The 17750-nt window shown below is 42.4% G+C and overlaps 1 protein-coding gene across 1 annotated transcript in view; it reads right to left on the bottom strand.

The window, feature by feature from the left end:
• The window catches only part of man1a1 (mannosidase, alpha, class 1A, member 1), a 105578-nt gene extending 89497 nt beyond the window's left edge, over nucleotides 1-16081 (bottom strand). The window contains exon 1 of the mRNA XM_072362789.1: nucleotides 15335-16081. Within this exon, the coding sequence (XP_072218890.1) occupies nucleotides 15335-15832 (498 nt within the window). The 5' untranslated portion in view covers nucleotides 15833-16081. The remainder of the gene's footprint in view (nucleotides 1-15334) is intronic.
• Nucleotides 16082-17750: the final 1669 nt, after the last annotated feature.

Genomic DNA, 17750 nt, shown 5'->3' with positions numbered 1-17750 from the left:
ACGTACGGGTCAGCATTGCACTGCAGCTGCTGCGATGTTTGCATAAGTCATGAGGACGCACAGATAGGAAAGCTATTTTTCAGTAATGAACAGCAAACTCTGCATCGTCACGCACGCATTCACACAAAGGACCCAACAGTGTTTGTTGAGAGAATAGAGTTCAGAGGTTTTCGTCTCCGTTTGGAAGACTTATTCCACCAGTAGTGATAAACAAATTATATTGTCAACTCCTATTTGTCTTTAATTATTTAATGGAGTGCCTCAGTTGCAGTGCTTCCAATAAAAACACGCCAACATAATTCTGTTTACAAAAAGAGGTAGAAAAGAACTTCAAGGCTTCGCTTTATATCCTGAACAAATAAGCAGCGAGCAACAAAGAGATCAAACGGCAGCAAATGGAGCAAATTATAGCTTTTGGGGTTTATCTGATTGGTTCTTTCAGGTTCAGCACTGCATCAGATTTCCACGTCCATCATTACTTAAAACATTTACTTGTTTCTTTAGTATTTCTGTATCATTTGCAGACTACTGGCAGGAATACATGTATTATCAGGCTGAGTTAAAGCTTGTTTCTGGTGTGAAAATAAAGTGGAAAAGCTGCTTTTGTCTGTTGATTCTGGATTTTAGCATCAACCTATACATCTTAAAAGTGCTTTTTAAAGAAAAGATGAAGCTTGAGGTCGAATCCAAAATCAACTGGATATAAATTGGAGTTAATAAAAAGGAAGTTTCTAATCAAACCGTTCTTTAATCGCATTGATCCCCTCAGTCCTCACAAGCTGCGCCAGAACCAGGACGCGCTGACCTGACAGGGCTCATAAAATGTGTTGTTTCCAATACCCTGATTGGTGCTTAACAGCGCTGATAGCCAACAGACCGAGCCTACCTACAAAGCAGCATTGCACACTAATCAATATTAGCTGATGGCCATCAGGGGAGGAGAGGGAAGACTGATGAAAAGAAAACTGGTTTACGTGTTAAAAACCTGGCTGACAGTGAAGTGAACACGCATACTCATCGTGTGATTCCTATCATTACCATCAGAGTTATCTGTGAGAATGTGTGTGGTGATGATAAAACGTGAGTGTGGCTCCTCGTGCTCACAGAGGTTATCTTCTGTACACATTAGATAATCTATGCCAGGTCATGTTCCACTGACTGGGACTGCAGTTTGACCCCTTTGCTGTTCCTGGAGCTAGATGTTGGCAACCCAAAGTAAGTCCAAATAGGTGAGCCTCTCGCTTACATTCGTTCCTGCCTGCACACACATTAAAGTTGGTTATTCATTAAACTACGGTATGTTTCACTTTTATCTGCAGGGTTTCCCCACACAAAGGTAACACTTGGACAGTGCTGTGGTTCAAACGGTAAATAACTTTTTAGACTCCTTCACGAAACTGGAAGCAGGAATCTAACCACCGACCTCCTGATTGGCAGCTGGATCACCTGAGCCAGGTTTAGCAACTTTTAGACCTCTCTTTGAGCCTTTATTATTTTCTGTGAAATCCTCTCTGCTCCTCCTCGTATCGCTGCATCACTGATAAAAATGTCGACGTGACAGCTAACAATCAAAGTAAATCACGATATTAATGAGGAAAACCTGCCTGCTTATGAGTCCTAACGTGCTGATAATGTTTTCTGAGAAGTTACCAGAGATGAAGCCATATGAGACGGGCTCAGGGTTTTGCATCTGTCGCGCTTTCGCTGACTTTGAGACTCTCAGGACCCAAGTTCACCCTTTCACTGGCCTAGATCTACAATCTTCTCCTGCTCCTGGCAAAGCGAGATGTCCAGCTGTCCCCCGATATGTCGGTTCCATGTAGGAGGGGGGGGCGATATAACGATATTAAATCGTGAAGACGATCCGTAACGATCTGTCAAACTGCAGAGATCGTGGGATCGTCTGGGGCACAGTCTATAAATTGCAGTTCTATGCTGACGCACCACAATTATTACGTCATCAACCTGACCGACCAATCACAGCGAATTACGAGCAGCGACGCGCTGGAGCCGCATGGAGAGCCGTGGCTGAAAGCCAAACAAAAAATAAATACATTTTTGGTTTGGATTTTCCACAACTGATCAAGCGAAAACAAATGCAATCTGCAAAGTTTGCACAGAAACTGTTCGCACGTCAAACTGTTCAGTCACTTGAAGAGGAAGCATCCCAAACAGTACGCTGAGAGCCAAACAGCGAGGGGCCCGGCGGCACCGGCCCGGCGGCACCGGCACGGCGGCACCGGCACCGCAGGCGGAGGCAGCAGCTAGCTAAGACCAAAACAGACAACATTAACTCAGGCATTTGTTCCTGTAAGCAAGCGATAGAAAGAGGCAACAGAAGCAGTTACCCTTTATCTTGCAAAAGATAAGGTACGGTTCAAGCCGGTAGAAAAGGAGCGGTTCGAACGCCTGCTTCAAGTAGTCGACCCGCGGTACGAGCTGCCCAGCCGAAAATACTTCTGCAACACTGTCTGTTTTTCACTTTTCAATTTAAGATTGTGATAAAAATAGAATAAAATCGTGAATTTATTTTTAAAAAACTGTGATAAGATATTTTTGCCATATCGCCCAAACCTATTTCCACGTACAGAGGCCGGTCCGGGTCCGGTCCGGTCCGGGTCTGGGTCTGGGGCCCGGCCTGACGCCCCCTTTGCTGCAGATCTTCCCCCACTCTCTCTGTGCCTTTTCCTGTCTATCCACTGGTAAATAAAAGGCCGCCAGCGTCCAAAGAAAAAGAAACGTAAAACTGGCACACTGAGACACAAATATTACATCGATATCATCTCTGCATCTATTATTAATTTGATGCCGGAAAGCAACGTTTACTTCAACAATGACAGCTTTCAGACTGCTCCACGAACGTCTTTTAAAGCCCATAAAGTCCTTTAAACACACATTTTACATCTGAACACGTGAGAAATCTAATAAGGAGCGGATCCAAACCTTTATCAGGTGTGAATCGATTTAAAATCAGATGAACAACAAGTCTCTCATGGAGCAAACAGAAAGAAAACGTCTGGCATCGTTTCATATGTACAAGTTTGACCTTTTCACTTCATTGTGATATCAAAGAGTGAAGTGCTTTGTGCAACTTTATCAGAATTCACGCTCGTACTTTTATTGGCTTGACCTTTCTCTTGGTTGTTCAAAGCAGCACAACTGAGTTTGACCCAGCCGCTTCACAAAAAGCAAACTAATGAAGACTTTGCGAAAGGCAAATTGATTTTTCTCCACCTTCCTCCATTAGATCCATTGCCTGCTTGAACAGAGCAGACAGACGGCGGCGGAGCTCGAGCTCATCGCTCAGTTGTTTAACAGGTTGGCAGCGATGAAGACTGAGCAGAAAATACGCCCTCTGTTCCATTCAAATGATGATTAGAAATGTTTGGAATATGAATCGGCTGGATTGAAGGGCAATTTCGACACTGAAAAAGGCTTTTTGTCCTCTCAGCCACATGATGGTGGCTTCAACCCTTTGATCTAAGAGTTTTTCAAACAATTATGACATCTATAATAAAACTGCACTAACGTATCTGTTTCCAGAAGGTTAACTTTTTGGTTTTAGTGGAAGGAAAGAGGCCTAATTTAGTTTTTCCCCTTAGTGCATGTGCAGCAGACCACATCTGCTCACCCAGACTAACAGACGGTTGAAATATTAAAAGGAAAATCCAACTGCGTGCCACCAGAACAGCTTTGGTGCGCCTTGATTTATACAACAATTCTGTGGAAGTCCAAAAGGAAGGAGCACCATTCTTCCATTTTGGAGGTTTGATTGATGGAGGTGGTTCTTCCACTGGTGTTCAGCTGCTGACATCAGGTGACTGCAGAGCCATAAAAGGTGATTCAGTGACCCACCGATCCAGCTGACTGTCTGAGCCAATCAGAAGAAAAATAAACTGTTGATTTTACGAAGAAATAATCTGAAAATGATCTGGAAGCGTTTGGCTCTCACGTAATGCTGTTTCTCCTATAAACTGTGAAGTAAAATGTTAGTGTTTGATCATATCTATGCGATAAAGTTGAATTGAATGTAGGTTGACGCGGATGTCAACAACTACTGCAAAACAGCAAGATGTGAAAACCGTCCACTAAAGTTCAGAGAGGAAAGCGTCTGTAGGTAATCAAAAGCACCTTCTTCAGCTAAAACAGCTGGAAACCTTCCATCTGGGAGCAGATGCATAGTCTGCCCAAAACCCCGTGAAACAGGTCAGTTCAGGCCAGTCTTCCTTTTCCCAGAAGGACGGCAGTGGATTTAGGAATCGGCTTATAAAGCAGTCGAACTGAAGCCACTTCCTGCTTGTAGTCTTTGCATTTTCGTCTTCTAAATGAAAAAAATACCTCGTGAACTCGGATACACTGCAACACACCATTATTATGATTATTGATTATGTCACAGCACTGACTTCTGCTGCCCTTACTTGTTAATGTCATTATTAAATACGCTCGCATTGGTTCTGCAATGACAAGATGCATTGTCTTAAATATATACGGTAGATAACGATTTTTGGGCTAAAGTTTCCTCCAGCAGGGCTTCAACTGCTGCTGTTATAGACCGTCTAAGTTTAGATAAAGATATTATGACTCAAATTGATGTTAATTTTCTTAGATTCAATGTGGATTCATAAACCAGGAGATCAATATTTAATGTATGCACTATCTCTCCACATATTGACGACTCTTTGATGAGTCAACAGCCATTCGAGCTCATCTGGTGACCCATTCCCGGCTTTTGTTGTCGAGCTTCAGGTCACCTTTCATCTCAGTGCACATAATCACCAACTAACCGACTGTCAATAGATTTAGAAAAGGCTCCTTTTGAAGCAATACTTCCTATAGAGGCCAATCTGTGGCAGTAACAGGGACGTAAGGCCTCTGCTTAATGCATTTACACCAAAGGTCAGAGGAGTTTGACCACACAGATGCACCATCTGACTTCACCACAGCCAACTCAGGTAGGGGCAGACAGGACAAGGAGACTCAAGCCTTTGCTTCTTCTCTTTATTGTCTAACTTTATCACCTTTCATACCTTCATAGGTTCACCGCTGGCCTGTTAGAAACAGCCCAATCCCCCAAATCAAGTGTACAAAATGCACACAAATATGTGCTCAAGCTATAAATACACAATATATTACATTATTGAATTATTTTCAAAACATACGGAGAGCAACTGCATAATTACCAGCATCTATTACCATCTGTTGCAACACAGACACTCATCTTCCCTCCTTCAGCGTGTTAGGGTGGCTGCAGGATGCCGGCTGAATTATTTAGCTGGTGTACTTGGCTTGCCTCACTCCACAGTAAATTGAACTGGGCACACCACAGCACAGAGCCAGCTCATGTGTCTGGGAGCAAAGAGGAAAACAAACCACAACAAGCCGGAGTTCAAACCACTGGGAGAGAACACAGGAGGGGGGGGGGACTCACCTGGCAGCGTTCAGGTGGTCTGCGGCTGACTCATTCAGGTTCACACACAGTGTGGCTTTAACTTGTCAAAGTGAGCAGGTAAAAATGACAGTAAGGATGAGAGAAATACAGAAATGCTGCATTGAGTTTGAGAAACCGACACACAGCAGTAACACGAGGAGTTTATGACCATTAAACCTTTTCTAATGTTTGACTCCACTTCTGAGCCTGCTGATCTCTCACAAATTTCAGCACTTAATCTCTTGCCGCACGCATCCAGAGGGCAACGTTATTTGCTAATTGTTTAATTACCGGCAGCATCAGTAAGTCAAAAGCTAATCACACAAAAGTGCAAACACAATTGAGGTAAATGCTTTTCAAGTATGCAAACCTCCCCTTTAACTTCCACTGCTCACGTTTGGGTGCCAGTATCTGAATGTCTCATTCTTTACATGAACACCCGAGCTTCTGGGTACAGTGAGCGTCATCCATCCGGGTTTGGATCCAGTTGACCATCTTCCTGTTGCACACTCTCAAAGTCCAACAAACCACATTTTTTTCAAGCCTTAATAAAAAATAAAAAAAGAAGAAAGAGCTGATATAATATTCAGGGTGGCAGGGTTGCAGTTTTAAAATTCTGGCCCTCACATGGAATAAGGCGAGAGGGAAGGATGGCGAGATTGAAAAATAAATGGAGTATGTGATTGACAGCCTGTGATTCTGGGTATTAGACTGAATTGGATTAGGGGGAGAGAATCAGCCGACCATAACCCCGTAGTGCTTGAGACACGTTAATATTGAATATCCGAGAGTATTCGCCACCAGTGGGCTACAAGGCTCGGTGTCAAAATATATCCCATCCGGAGGCCACAGCAGAATCCTCCAAACCAGCAGCAGCTACCAACCTGGAGAAGCTTTTATAACACGAGGTTTTAACGGCGGGTGAATTAGATATTTCCACGTCTGACAGAGGAGAGTTTTACACACAGATGGGTCAACATGAAAGCAAACCACTGAAAGAGGAGGAACCCTCAGAGAGTTGCTGCCTGACCCCTGGACAGGAAATATGATCGGCTAATAATGCACCCTGAGCTCATATCACATTACAGATGTGTGTGAATAACGCTCTGAATTCTGGCTCATATCCCAGGTATTATCCCGGTGGAAGAAAAGGGAACTTCATCACTCATTAATCTTTCCCAAAATAACACGACGAACATCATTTATGGCTAAAACAATCAGAGCTGTCTGGAGTAAAAAGAACACCAGCATGACTGATGAGACTCTAACAACAAGCCGTGACATCAGATGTATTATTGCTGCTGACTTTAACGGTGACACTTAGTGTTTTATCGGCTTCTCAGGGATTAAACGAGACAAACTTCAGACAAAACTAAGCTAAATATGAGCTCCGGTGTGCTTTCCTGCTACTTTCAGATACACACTGCATGTAATGTCTTCTTCATCTTGAATTGAACAGGAAAAAAAGTGTAGCTTAGTGTGGACAGGTGCTACCTGAATTCTCTATATTTTTGACCATTTGTGACTTAAATGATGAGTTTAATACAGTCAGTATCACACATGCATGTATTTCATCACTGATGTCTAAAGGTTTTGCCTCCAAATCAACAACAACAACAACAAAAAAAAAAAAAACAGATTCAGAGAATCACATGGGACTGAAATTGTTCATCTGGCTTAAGAGTTTTTATCTAAATGCAGTGCCGCAGTTCTTTATTGGATTGGGACATCACTGTTCTCTGCATCTGTTCCTGCAATCCCTAAAATACACAACTCCAAAGTAACCCTGAACCTGACTGACAACTTCCTGCTCCACTTTAACTCAATCCTTCAGCTGTTCTCCAGTAACACACATTAAAATTGTTCAATGAGGGACTGAAAATGTAATAACTTCTAATTGTTAATAAGAAAGTCTCAGCTCTGAGTGAGAAAAGACAAATCACACTTGCGGACCTCAGTAATCCAAGAGCTACGACAATTACGCATGGTCATTAGCGCCAACGCCAGCCCATAGATCTTATATCCGTGCACTCACCCGGAGCCCCATGACGCTGCATTGGCCTGCATAAATCACTGTCTTTAGCAGAGGGAATGCTAATATTCCTGCAATCCAAGTGTAGACTCCTAATGATCCGAAAAGCAATGCAAAGAATGTCAAGTCTGAACCAGGAGCTGGGACCTGGAGTCCTCTCACTGGTTTCTCCTTTGCTTCCTGCGTCCAAATCCCACAGATTCTTCAGGAAAAGTCAAGTTTGTGAAGAGGTGCTAATTAATCAGAATATAAAGCCTGCCTCCAATAAATATCTAACATTTGAGTTTAATGTGAGTATACAGCAGAGATGATTGAGAGGAAAAGAGGACAGGTATCTGTTGCTCACACTCAAACACATACATGTGCACACCCCAGAGAACTGGACTCATTTCCCACCGCCTGTGGTGTATTGACAGGATTCTGTAAATAAAAGCCAAGCTCCAAAGCTTACCTTTTGCTGAAAAGGTCACAGTGTACTTAGAGGAGGTCGGAGTATGTAAGAAGACATTGAACCAACCCCAACGCTCCTCCCCGACCATCAAATCCATTTCAGATTTTGTGATACGAGGCTAGCAGCTTACTATGCGTCTTTAAACTTATTCTTTGGTATTTTAAATCGCACGTCCACCGGTTTATGTCAGGCTGTTGGTCTTAAACCAGCTGTAAGCAGAGGAAGGCGAGGTATCAGGCGCCCTGATGAGCAGAAGGAGCATGAGGGGTTATTGACGACTTGACGTTGCATTTAGCTAGCTTTTCACTGACTAATTTCTCTTAGTCTTGTGTAAAGTGAAGGCAGAGCAGCATTAGCTGACTAACTGTCAGCTGAAGGCACATTCAAACCTCCACAGTCAAACAGTGACTCATGCATTTGTCTAAGAAACAAATTCAGTCTTTACAGCTTCAGTGGAAGCTGTAAAAATGCACATAACATCCAGTCCACATCCCAACGTCTGCATTTACAGTTTGAACACGCTCAGCTGATCAGCCATTACCTGATCAGTGTCATTGATGACGAGATATCAAACCATCCAAGGCTGTTTTCACAACGGATGAAGCTTCTAGTTGTCCTAAATGAACAGTTTAACCATGCTCATGATTTAAAATGTCCCTAAAATAACTTTAACTCTCCCTGAAAGACAAAGCAAAGCAGCTTTTATTTATTTTTTTTACTGATAATGGGGTACATTTCTTGCAGCAATCGCTTGACTCTGGTACCAAAATTGAATCTAAAGTTAAAGTTAAACTGCTGCAGATCCATTACTGAGGGCATGAACGGTGTGTATAGTTTAGCATGCTGCACATGTACAGTTCTATAGTCTTAGCAGTGCTGCAGCCTATCCACACTGCAGGGGATTGCTCGTGCTTTGACCCAAAGTACTAAAACTAGATGATAGCAACAGCGATTCATCTTATTTATTTTGCTCCAAGCTTTCCAAATCAATGCTCAGTGACTATGCATGAGCAGGAAAGGAGCTGGGAGAGTCGATACGGCGACAGCAGTGCGAGGCTAAACGTACCTTTGAGATGGATACAGCCCACAGGAAATAAAGTTTAATATACCATCAAGGCCGGTGGTATGTGGGATGCTGGGGCCCACCTTGGGCTATGGCTGGATAATACAAAAACTATGAAAGACACACAGTTTGACTCAGTCAGTCATTGTTAATGCAGAGAAGTCGGAGCCAGGAGGCAAGAAACATTCATCCTCATCGTTCCTCAGAACTCCCATAACCTCCAGAAACCCAGCCACTGGACCGATCCATCAACACTGCTTTCCTGACAGCGCCGCAGAAACACTCATCATGAATATACGCATCAAATAAGCTAAAGTTTGGCGGCTTTACACTTACTACAGATGCACCGAAGTTTCTTGGCCATCTCCAGTGTTTTAAAGCCTGATCTCCTGATTCTAAATCTTGTGATTAAGATTTCAGGAACTATAGCTGTTCCATACAAACATTTTTTTTTATATTTCCTTAGTGATAACACTACATATCATAAAGGTTAATACATTATAAAGGACAGCTTGTGTCTAGACCCAGATTTTGGGTTCAACAACAATTAGAAACATTAGAAACGCTCTGAGAAAAGTTACTCAAAAAGAAAAGAAAAAGACTGAAAATAAGTTTTTCCAGTCAATTCAATCTTTAATTGAATGAGTTTTTATCTGGCAGATCACCAGAAATTCACCCACCAAGAACTTCATATTGCTAACTGTGCACAGCCAACACCAAGCGCGTGGCTAATTAAGGTATAATTACACCTTACAAAGCCATTGACTTTTATTCTCTGGTGATATAAATATGTTCAGATTTTAATCATATAACGTTAGTGGCTAAAAGGACTGAGTTTACAGGCCTGAAGCTTCCCTGCAGCTGTCCTCAGTGATAAATCACACGCCTCTTTAGCTCCGTCTCTGAACCACAGCCACAGAATAATTCACCTTTAGATTTAAGCACTGATCTGCTGCACTTCCCCTGATTTTTACAGCATCTCTTCTTTCAAACAAGCCCAATGATTGTCTCTGATAATGACAGCGAGTGACACAGCTGGTGAATGATTTCTGTCTAATTCAACTGTGATTTACAAAAAAAAACAGATGTATGGTTAACTATTTCATTCTGGACAAGCATGCAAAGACAGAGTTTCATTTAAGAAAATGAGCATTCAGAGGATTTCCATTCATAGATGTGAGAAGGCTTTTGAATTACTTGCACTCTGACTGGGCTTTGCGTATAAAAGCCCCGGCTTACAGTTTTCTGTCTTGCATGAGTACATTTAAAAGAGGAAGAGGTGCCAAAAGAGTTGATGGGCTGACAGGATGAAGAGCGACTGTCCTTCAAGACGCTTCCTGCCAGCACACCGCACTCACAGCAAGCCAAATGCTCATTTGCATCTGATTTACAAGGCAACAAGCTCCACACATCATCTCACGCACACATGAGTCAGATAGGACAGCGGCGGCTGCTCGGAGCAGAAAAGGTGAGCGTGCGCACGATGGATGGCAACGAGTCTGTCATTACGTTCAAATGCTGCACGGCTTCAGCCACGCTTCTGGAAATAAAATCCAGATTTTCCCACGGCTCCGTGCGGGAGCTCCAGGAGGCAGGAGATATATCACCGCTGTAATTTTCATGTTAGCAACTGGTGGCACCGGCGTGGATCTTGAGCCAATAACCAACACAAACAAGCCATGAGCAGAGATGGTGTTTTCTGCTTAACGGCACGCCTTTCCAAAGGAGTACAGTCCGCCATGAACTGTCAGCATGTTTACGTGCACAGTAAGCTCAAGTATGTGCCTGTAAGTGTGTTGTCTTTAAGTTACCCGAAGAGTGATTTTTATCAGATGAGGTTATAAAAATGAGGATTTTAATAGAGCAGAGCGACAGTCTGGAAATGATTTAAGTGACCGTGAGCTGATACGTAGCCTTAATGGGCTGATTTTTTATCTTTATATGCAGAAAGAAAGGGAATTCAGCTGTATTTATTATCGTTTTTATTATCGTTATCGTTTCTTCTTGGGTGAATTGAACGGTAACTGTGTTCAGAGCACCAAGGCCGGTTTGAGCCTAGTTGAGCATGTAGTGATTAGACCTCCAACTACAATATCTGAGTGTTATTAGCTTTGAAAGCATCAATGACTATTGCGGTAATTCTTTTCTCTTCCCGTCACTTCCCCGGTGCATCAGAGTGAACGTCTGCCATGAAAACTCTCCTTCATCGCTACTCTGACACGCCATCGAATGCCTCCTCCTCTGTATAACAGACACTTTATTTAACCTGTAATTGTTGCTAATAAACTGTTTATTTCTGACATCGACAGGCAAAAAGTAAAAGAGTTTGTCACAAGTAAAAAAAACAAATCAGGACATCATATATGAAATATTTCAGTCAGCTTCCACCTGTGATGTAAAACTAAGCCAGTTTACGCTCATTAAGCAACGATGCAGCACCAGATGGATGGGAGGATCCCTCTGGCTATGATCACCACGAGGTGTGGTTTATCCTTTAATCCCAGCTGTCTCCTGTGAAAGTTTGTAAACCCGGCAGGTCACTGCAGAAGCTGGCTCTACCAATTTAATCCACCCAGTCTAACTCCAGTTCCACGACAGCACATGAAGCTAGAGAGCTCAGCACAGCCAAGTCAGCTAAAGTCCTTTTACACCTCACTGCTCCTCAGAAAGTTGAGTAAAGAGCCCAAGTTGTGATGGATATTCTGGCATCCAGAGAAGATGCACCTGAGGGTCCTGAGAGTCCAAAATCCATTAGCAACCGTTTTATTTGTATCCACAACGCAGCACAACTTAGTTCTCAGTCTTATCATGATTTCAAATCTCCCTTCCACGTAATTTTCGGATGAATAATTGATCTTGTCTCAGCTCAGGGTGTTTACCGATACGACTGCTTTGTTTTTTCAAGATTTACGAGGTTCATGAGGACGCTGTCAGGCTGGAAAAAGTTACGCTGAAGGGTTGACTTCATATTTATCACACAAAATGTTGAAATTCTATGCATGGAAACCTTTTTTGACACAGAGGGAATATTTCAGTTCCTGTTGAGCCACAGCTTTTCTGAATACCCTGGTCTCAATGGTGCTTTAGCTAGAAAATCAGCACATTTGCATTTTATATTTTCTTCTTTGCTTGAAGCGAATGGGGCCCATTTCCATTAAACATGCACGTAACGAGGGTTTGTCCTTTCCCCAATACTGCTGCAGGTTCATCTCTGCTCATCAGCGTTCAAAGAAACTTCACTCTGAAACACTAATCCCAGAGTTCTAACGCTTTCCGACCAAATCACACTGAATTATATCACACTGACATTTAAAAATCAACATAATTCAACTGTGTGTGGATCTGTAAAGACGGCCTGCAGCTTGACTGGAGTGCTACTGTTTCGTCAGGGCCAAACAGTGCCGGGGAAATCCCTGGATAACCGGGTCGGGCGGTGGTGAAGTCGAGTAAGGAACCGGCAGCGCCGAGCTTTATCTTCAATAATTTAAAAATCCATCTCTAAATACCAGCAGGCCACCAAAGATCGGGGGGGGGCGTGTGAGAGTGTGTTTGTGTAGCTGTGTTTGGTCAACAGAGTTATTGGTTTGCCAAACAGAAGAGGCCAGAGGAGGACCGGTGTGCAGACGATGCGAGTCTGAGCCGCCGTCACCTGCAGCCACGCTTAAAATACCTGAACAACAGTCAAGGTCGAGAAATGATCCTGTCCCACTATCAGCCCGTTTGTCCTTTGATTAATATGCACACTTTAATCAGATGCATAACAATGTGCAGAAGCAAAGCAAAGCACAATGCTTCATAAAACAGCCCCTCTCTCTCTCTCTATATATATATATATATCTATAGATATATATAGATATGTGTCAATACATGGGCCTGAGATGGAAACCAACCAATCAAGCTGTCTCTTAATTGTGAATATATCCCTTCTGTAGTGTCAGTACTCCTCCAACTTCCTGATGCTGTGACTAAAAACAAAGGCTTCCTGAAATACTGTGCAGGTGTGAGTGATAACAGCATGTGGCATTTTCATGAATTCACCTGAGATTCATCTGGAAAATGTTATTTCTGAGCAAAAACATGAAACATTCTCTGTTTTTAAGATGAGATCTGGGAGGGCTAAAGGCTTCCATTTCTCTTTGATGACTGTGAAGTGAATACCTGAATATTTTTACCACCTATTGGTTGTACAAAGCTGCTGCTCTTTGCAGGAGTCTGACTATTGTTAGCTTATTTTCTTCTGTTGGTGTCACTTCTATTTCTACTTTGATCACTGCTATAACCTCCTGTCCAAATCCTCATCCATAACATCTTCAACAGCAATTATCATATTTACAAGCCTTGACAAAGACTAATTAGAGCATTGGTAGCTTCCTGAGAAAACCAGCCAGTGAAGCTAAGGAACATCATCGTGCTTTGAATGTAATAATATGGAACCTGGAACTATTTAATGGTGGTAGGTAGCAGGTGAATCTAGCATTGAATGTTTACCTGACAACTGAAATCCTCAAACTACACCCAACATATCCAATTATCTCCATCCAGGCAGAAGAGGTTACGTACATCTCACCGTCCCTGCTGACTGTTCACCCCTCTGTGAAGTTCTGACCAAAGGCTGCGACATACAGACCAATAGAAAGTTACCTCTGCTGACATTTCTCATGCCTGATGTTGGTGTGTAACCAGCTCTGCTGTGTCAATACTTCTCCTCAGCTCAACAGACTTGTCAAAACCAATCCACACTGCTCTGACACACAAGGTTATGCATTAAAAAGGATACAAACAAACTGTTTTGCGGCGTTTACACGTTATAATCACAGATGTGTTCAACTTTCCTCAAACTTTCTCCAGGTTTGAGCATCTGCATTTAACCATGAAGCATGCGGTTTATTTAGTTTTTAAGTAACAATCACAACTTACTTCTACCAAACACCTGTTATCTGATTGTTTAAAGCAGTAATGGATCAGTCATGCCCACCATCTCTAAACCAAACAGCGTGTCTTTAACACCAAACATAACCAAAATGATACAGGGTAGCATTTACAAACGGATGCCTCAGTGATGCAGCAATTTAATATCTGTGTAATAACATCCGCCAGTCCAGCAGACTCCCAGGGGTTATAACTGATACATTTCAACAACCTTATTATACATCTATATGGAATAAATCTCCCTAAATGTGACACAATAATAAGTATTTGTGTATGCAGTCAAACACAGTTTGTATGATGTTTCACTCTATTAATATCGCCTGTAACTGCACATATGATCATATCCTGACCTTATCAGCAGCTCTGAGCCACAATAACCCAAAGATATCTGAATTATACATGGTCTTCCATGAAAGGCCAATATCCCCACACCTGAGTATGACACCAGCCTCACATGTTCAGTCATGACATTAAACCCTTATCCGTTCACTTACTCTGCAATTCTCTGAGACTTGTGTACATTTATTCCTCCAACTGAGCACATTCACAGAAACTGCTCTGCAAAAGCTGCAATTCTTAAAAGACTACGAAACAGAATAGCATCATGTGTCCATATATGGTGTAATATCTTATTATCAGGGACAGGCGAAGCAGCAGGCTGACTGCATGCCTTCCACTGCCACCAGAACCACCTCTGAGACTTCACCTGTGGGCTTTCCACTTGTTTCTCCACACTGAGCAGTGAAATAACACAACAGCAGACATGCCGCAGGCTGCACGGGTTTGCTTTTTTAAAGATGAAGTCAGGGAACACAGAAAAGCTACTGAAGAAAACGACGTACTGTGAGACTAACTCCATATATGCAGCAAAGGTCAATTCTAACGCCAATTAGCAATAATTAATATTATTAAGTGTTAGTATGAGTGCGCAGGTTAACTTGTCTCCCCCTTCAGGTTAAGGACTACGCACTACATTGAGAATATGTGTCATCTATTGCCACAACACGGGGAAACTTGTGAGACGGGTTGGGCAGTAAATCATCAAAGCATTCGTACCTTTTCACCATGTTGTGGAAAGACAAGACGTCACCACGAACTCCGCTAGAAAATCAACCAAATCAGAAACCAAATCACCGGCAAGCGACGGCAGAACCCAGAACATGGCCGAAAATGTTTAACCTAACACTTGTATAAGCTCTTCGCATATCGGCATCAAGTGAACCTCGATAGTTTTTGTTGGAAAGGTAAAAAGACAAGTTGTAAACTTAGTATGCATATCGGCTGTTGTAACTATAGAACATTCACTTTGAGATAAAATCTCTTGAGTGATGTCGTTGCCCATATTTGTAGAGGCAATGTGAATGATTCCCGTAAACGTATTCAGTCATGTTATGTAATTTCTATTAACTGTCGAAAGAACAAGATCCTTACCTCTTTGACTTTAGCCCGTCTCTCTCTGGTTTCGGGGTCCTGAGGTTCGTGTCCAGTTGCCCCGGGCGGCCGGTGATACTCAACGAAAGGTAAATGATTGACATCCTTCCCAGCGTCCTTAACAACTTTGCCCTTGTCATTCAAAATGTCAAGTTTAATTTCATCGGGTTGTTTTTTTAGAGTATCCTTGGCTTCCAGCAGCGCTTCTTCGTGGTCTTTTCTGATTTTAGCCAGGACCCTTTCGTCGTTTCCAGCCGAACCGGAGTCGCTGCTGTCCGGGCCGGTGCGAGTGTTGGTTTCGACCGCGGAGGAATGAAAGAAAACTCCGCTGAGCAGCTTTGACGAGTCCGGAAGGAAGAAAATTGCCCCGAAACATAGGGTAATAAAAGCGCTAAACACTAATAACAAAATAAATTTCTCTGTCAACCTGAAAGAAGTCGGGCTGGCAGACTTTCTACTCGGGGTAGCAGTAAAAGGCAGAAGAGTTGCAACTGGCATTTTCCCTCTTCCTTCAACAACTTCAAACAACAAAACAACAAAAAAAATGGTTTTAAACCGTCGGTTTCACTCACGGAAGGCTCGGCTGGGGCTTAATCCGCTCAGAAGTCCATTTCTAAATGATATAAACCGTCCTAAGTGAAAGATAGCAGGGGTAAAATCTCCGGTGAAAAGTTGAGGAGTCGGGCTTCTATCCATACCGAAGTCTCTCTGCAGACAGACCGAGTTCAACGGCTCACTCAGACAGGAAGCCGCGGAGGATAGGCGTGACTGACAGCCGTGATGAGCTAATCACTTTCCGCCCTGTGATTGGTTGGAGCTCAGAGGAGGCGTGGCTTCACACGGAGGGGTATAAAAGCTCTGACAGCCTCGGGCGAACGTTTAAATGCCCACAAATCGTACTGGCGAAGCTATCTTTATTACTTCGCTGTGTTTTTGGTAAATTAAATACTTTTTTTAGACGTTTAATAAAATGTAGTGTTCATCTTTCCATTTTTTTTGGTCACAGTCTCTGCATAATACCTGATAGTGTGCCAAAAGAGCATCTTAACTTAAATAAGAAAAAGAATTGGACTCATGGAAATAATGTCACTGAATGGTCCCTTTTGTATTTCTTCTTTAGCATTTGCACATCCAAGAGATTCCGAGGCCCCTTGGCAAAACTGACTTAATTCCCAGCCAGGCTAGTCACCTGTCCCGAAACTCCACTGGCACCCAAACTTGTTGTTTAATCTGTTCTTTATGACAATTGGCTCTTACTGTAGTGACTTTACCCAAGGTCTACCTCAACTGCTGCAGAATACAAATAGAGCGAAAAAAAGATTTTAAACATCAACATAAACTGTTACAACAGCAGGCCGAAACCTCACTTACTTCAAAACAATTTAAAAGACATTAAATACTGAAAAACTGTGGCAAAAAGTCACCTTACTTATTGGTGTAGCTGGAGCCTATAAGGAACGTGAGTTCTTAATGGAGTTATCAACTGGCCACTGAGCATATTTCACTACATGAGATGGTCATCATATGATTAGTGATAAAACTGTGTCTGATAAAGGAATCAGTAGGCTACTAGCTGTTCTAGGTTCACATGCAGATGAGCTGAATATAAGTATTTCAGAATAATTAGTATAAGTTTGGTGTGTGGACTGAGCTCTCAGACTATTTACTGAAAAATGGTGTGAAATAGTGGATGAAAAAGGAGCTGCTGTCTGTGTTAATTTAACCAAAGCATGTCACAGACGTTTCATTAAAACCTCAGGAAATTGTGTTTGCTTGTCTTTTTTAACTGCACACTAAAACTAAATAAAAACATGTGAACACAACATAAACGTACATTCTTCACCTCTAGCTGAATTCCTCATTGGCTTACCCTCTGGCCATGTCATGAGTCTTTCTGCTGGACCTTTAATCCTGCGACCTGGTGATTTCTTTGAGAGTGAGAGTTTGGCTTCAGGCCTATTACTAATTTACAGGGAGGTGATGTGGAAAAAGCTATGATCGCGCTGTTGCCTGTTACATTATTCAACATCAACACCTTAAATCACATGATCTGCATACAATGAATCGCTTACTTGCAATTATGACAAAAATGCTTATGCAGAGCAGCATCAGTCATCAAAACAAACAGCTGACTACCACTGAAAACCTCCTCCATCACATTTGTGCAACATATTTATTATTCATAGGCTTGACAAATACACAAATGCTCCTCCTGACAATGCACAAGTAAAGGCATACATGCATGGATGAACACATTAATGATGACATCCGTGATCTTTCTTGTTTTTTTGTGGGAATGTGGGAGAGAAATGTGAAATCATTTGAATTGTCTCAGTTGCTGGGTGATGACAGTTTGAGGAACCAGTCTGTTATATACACGAAGCATGCAATTTAAACTAGAATAGAGACTGAGATG

The sequence above is a fragment of the Leuresthes tenuis genome, unplaced genomic scaffold, assembly GCF_036924035.1.
Source record: "Leuresthes tenuis unplaced genomic scaffold, fLeuTen1.0.hap1 SCAF_13, whole genome shotgun sequence".
Taxonomy (NCBI): Eukaryota; Metazoa; Chordata; class Actinopteri; order Atheriniformes; family Atherinopsidae; genus Leuresthes; species Leuresthes tenuis.
Note: the sequence above shows the minus strand (reverse complement) of the source record. Positions and strands in the feature narration are given on the sequence as shown.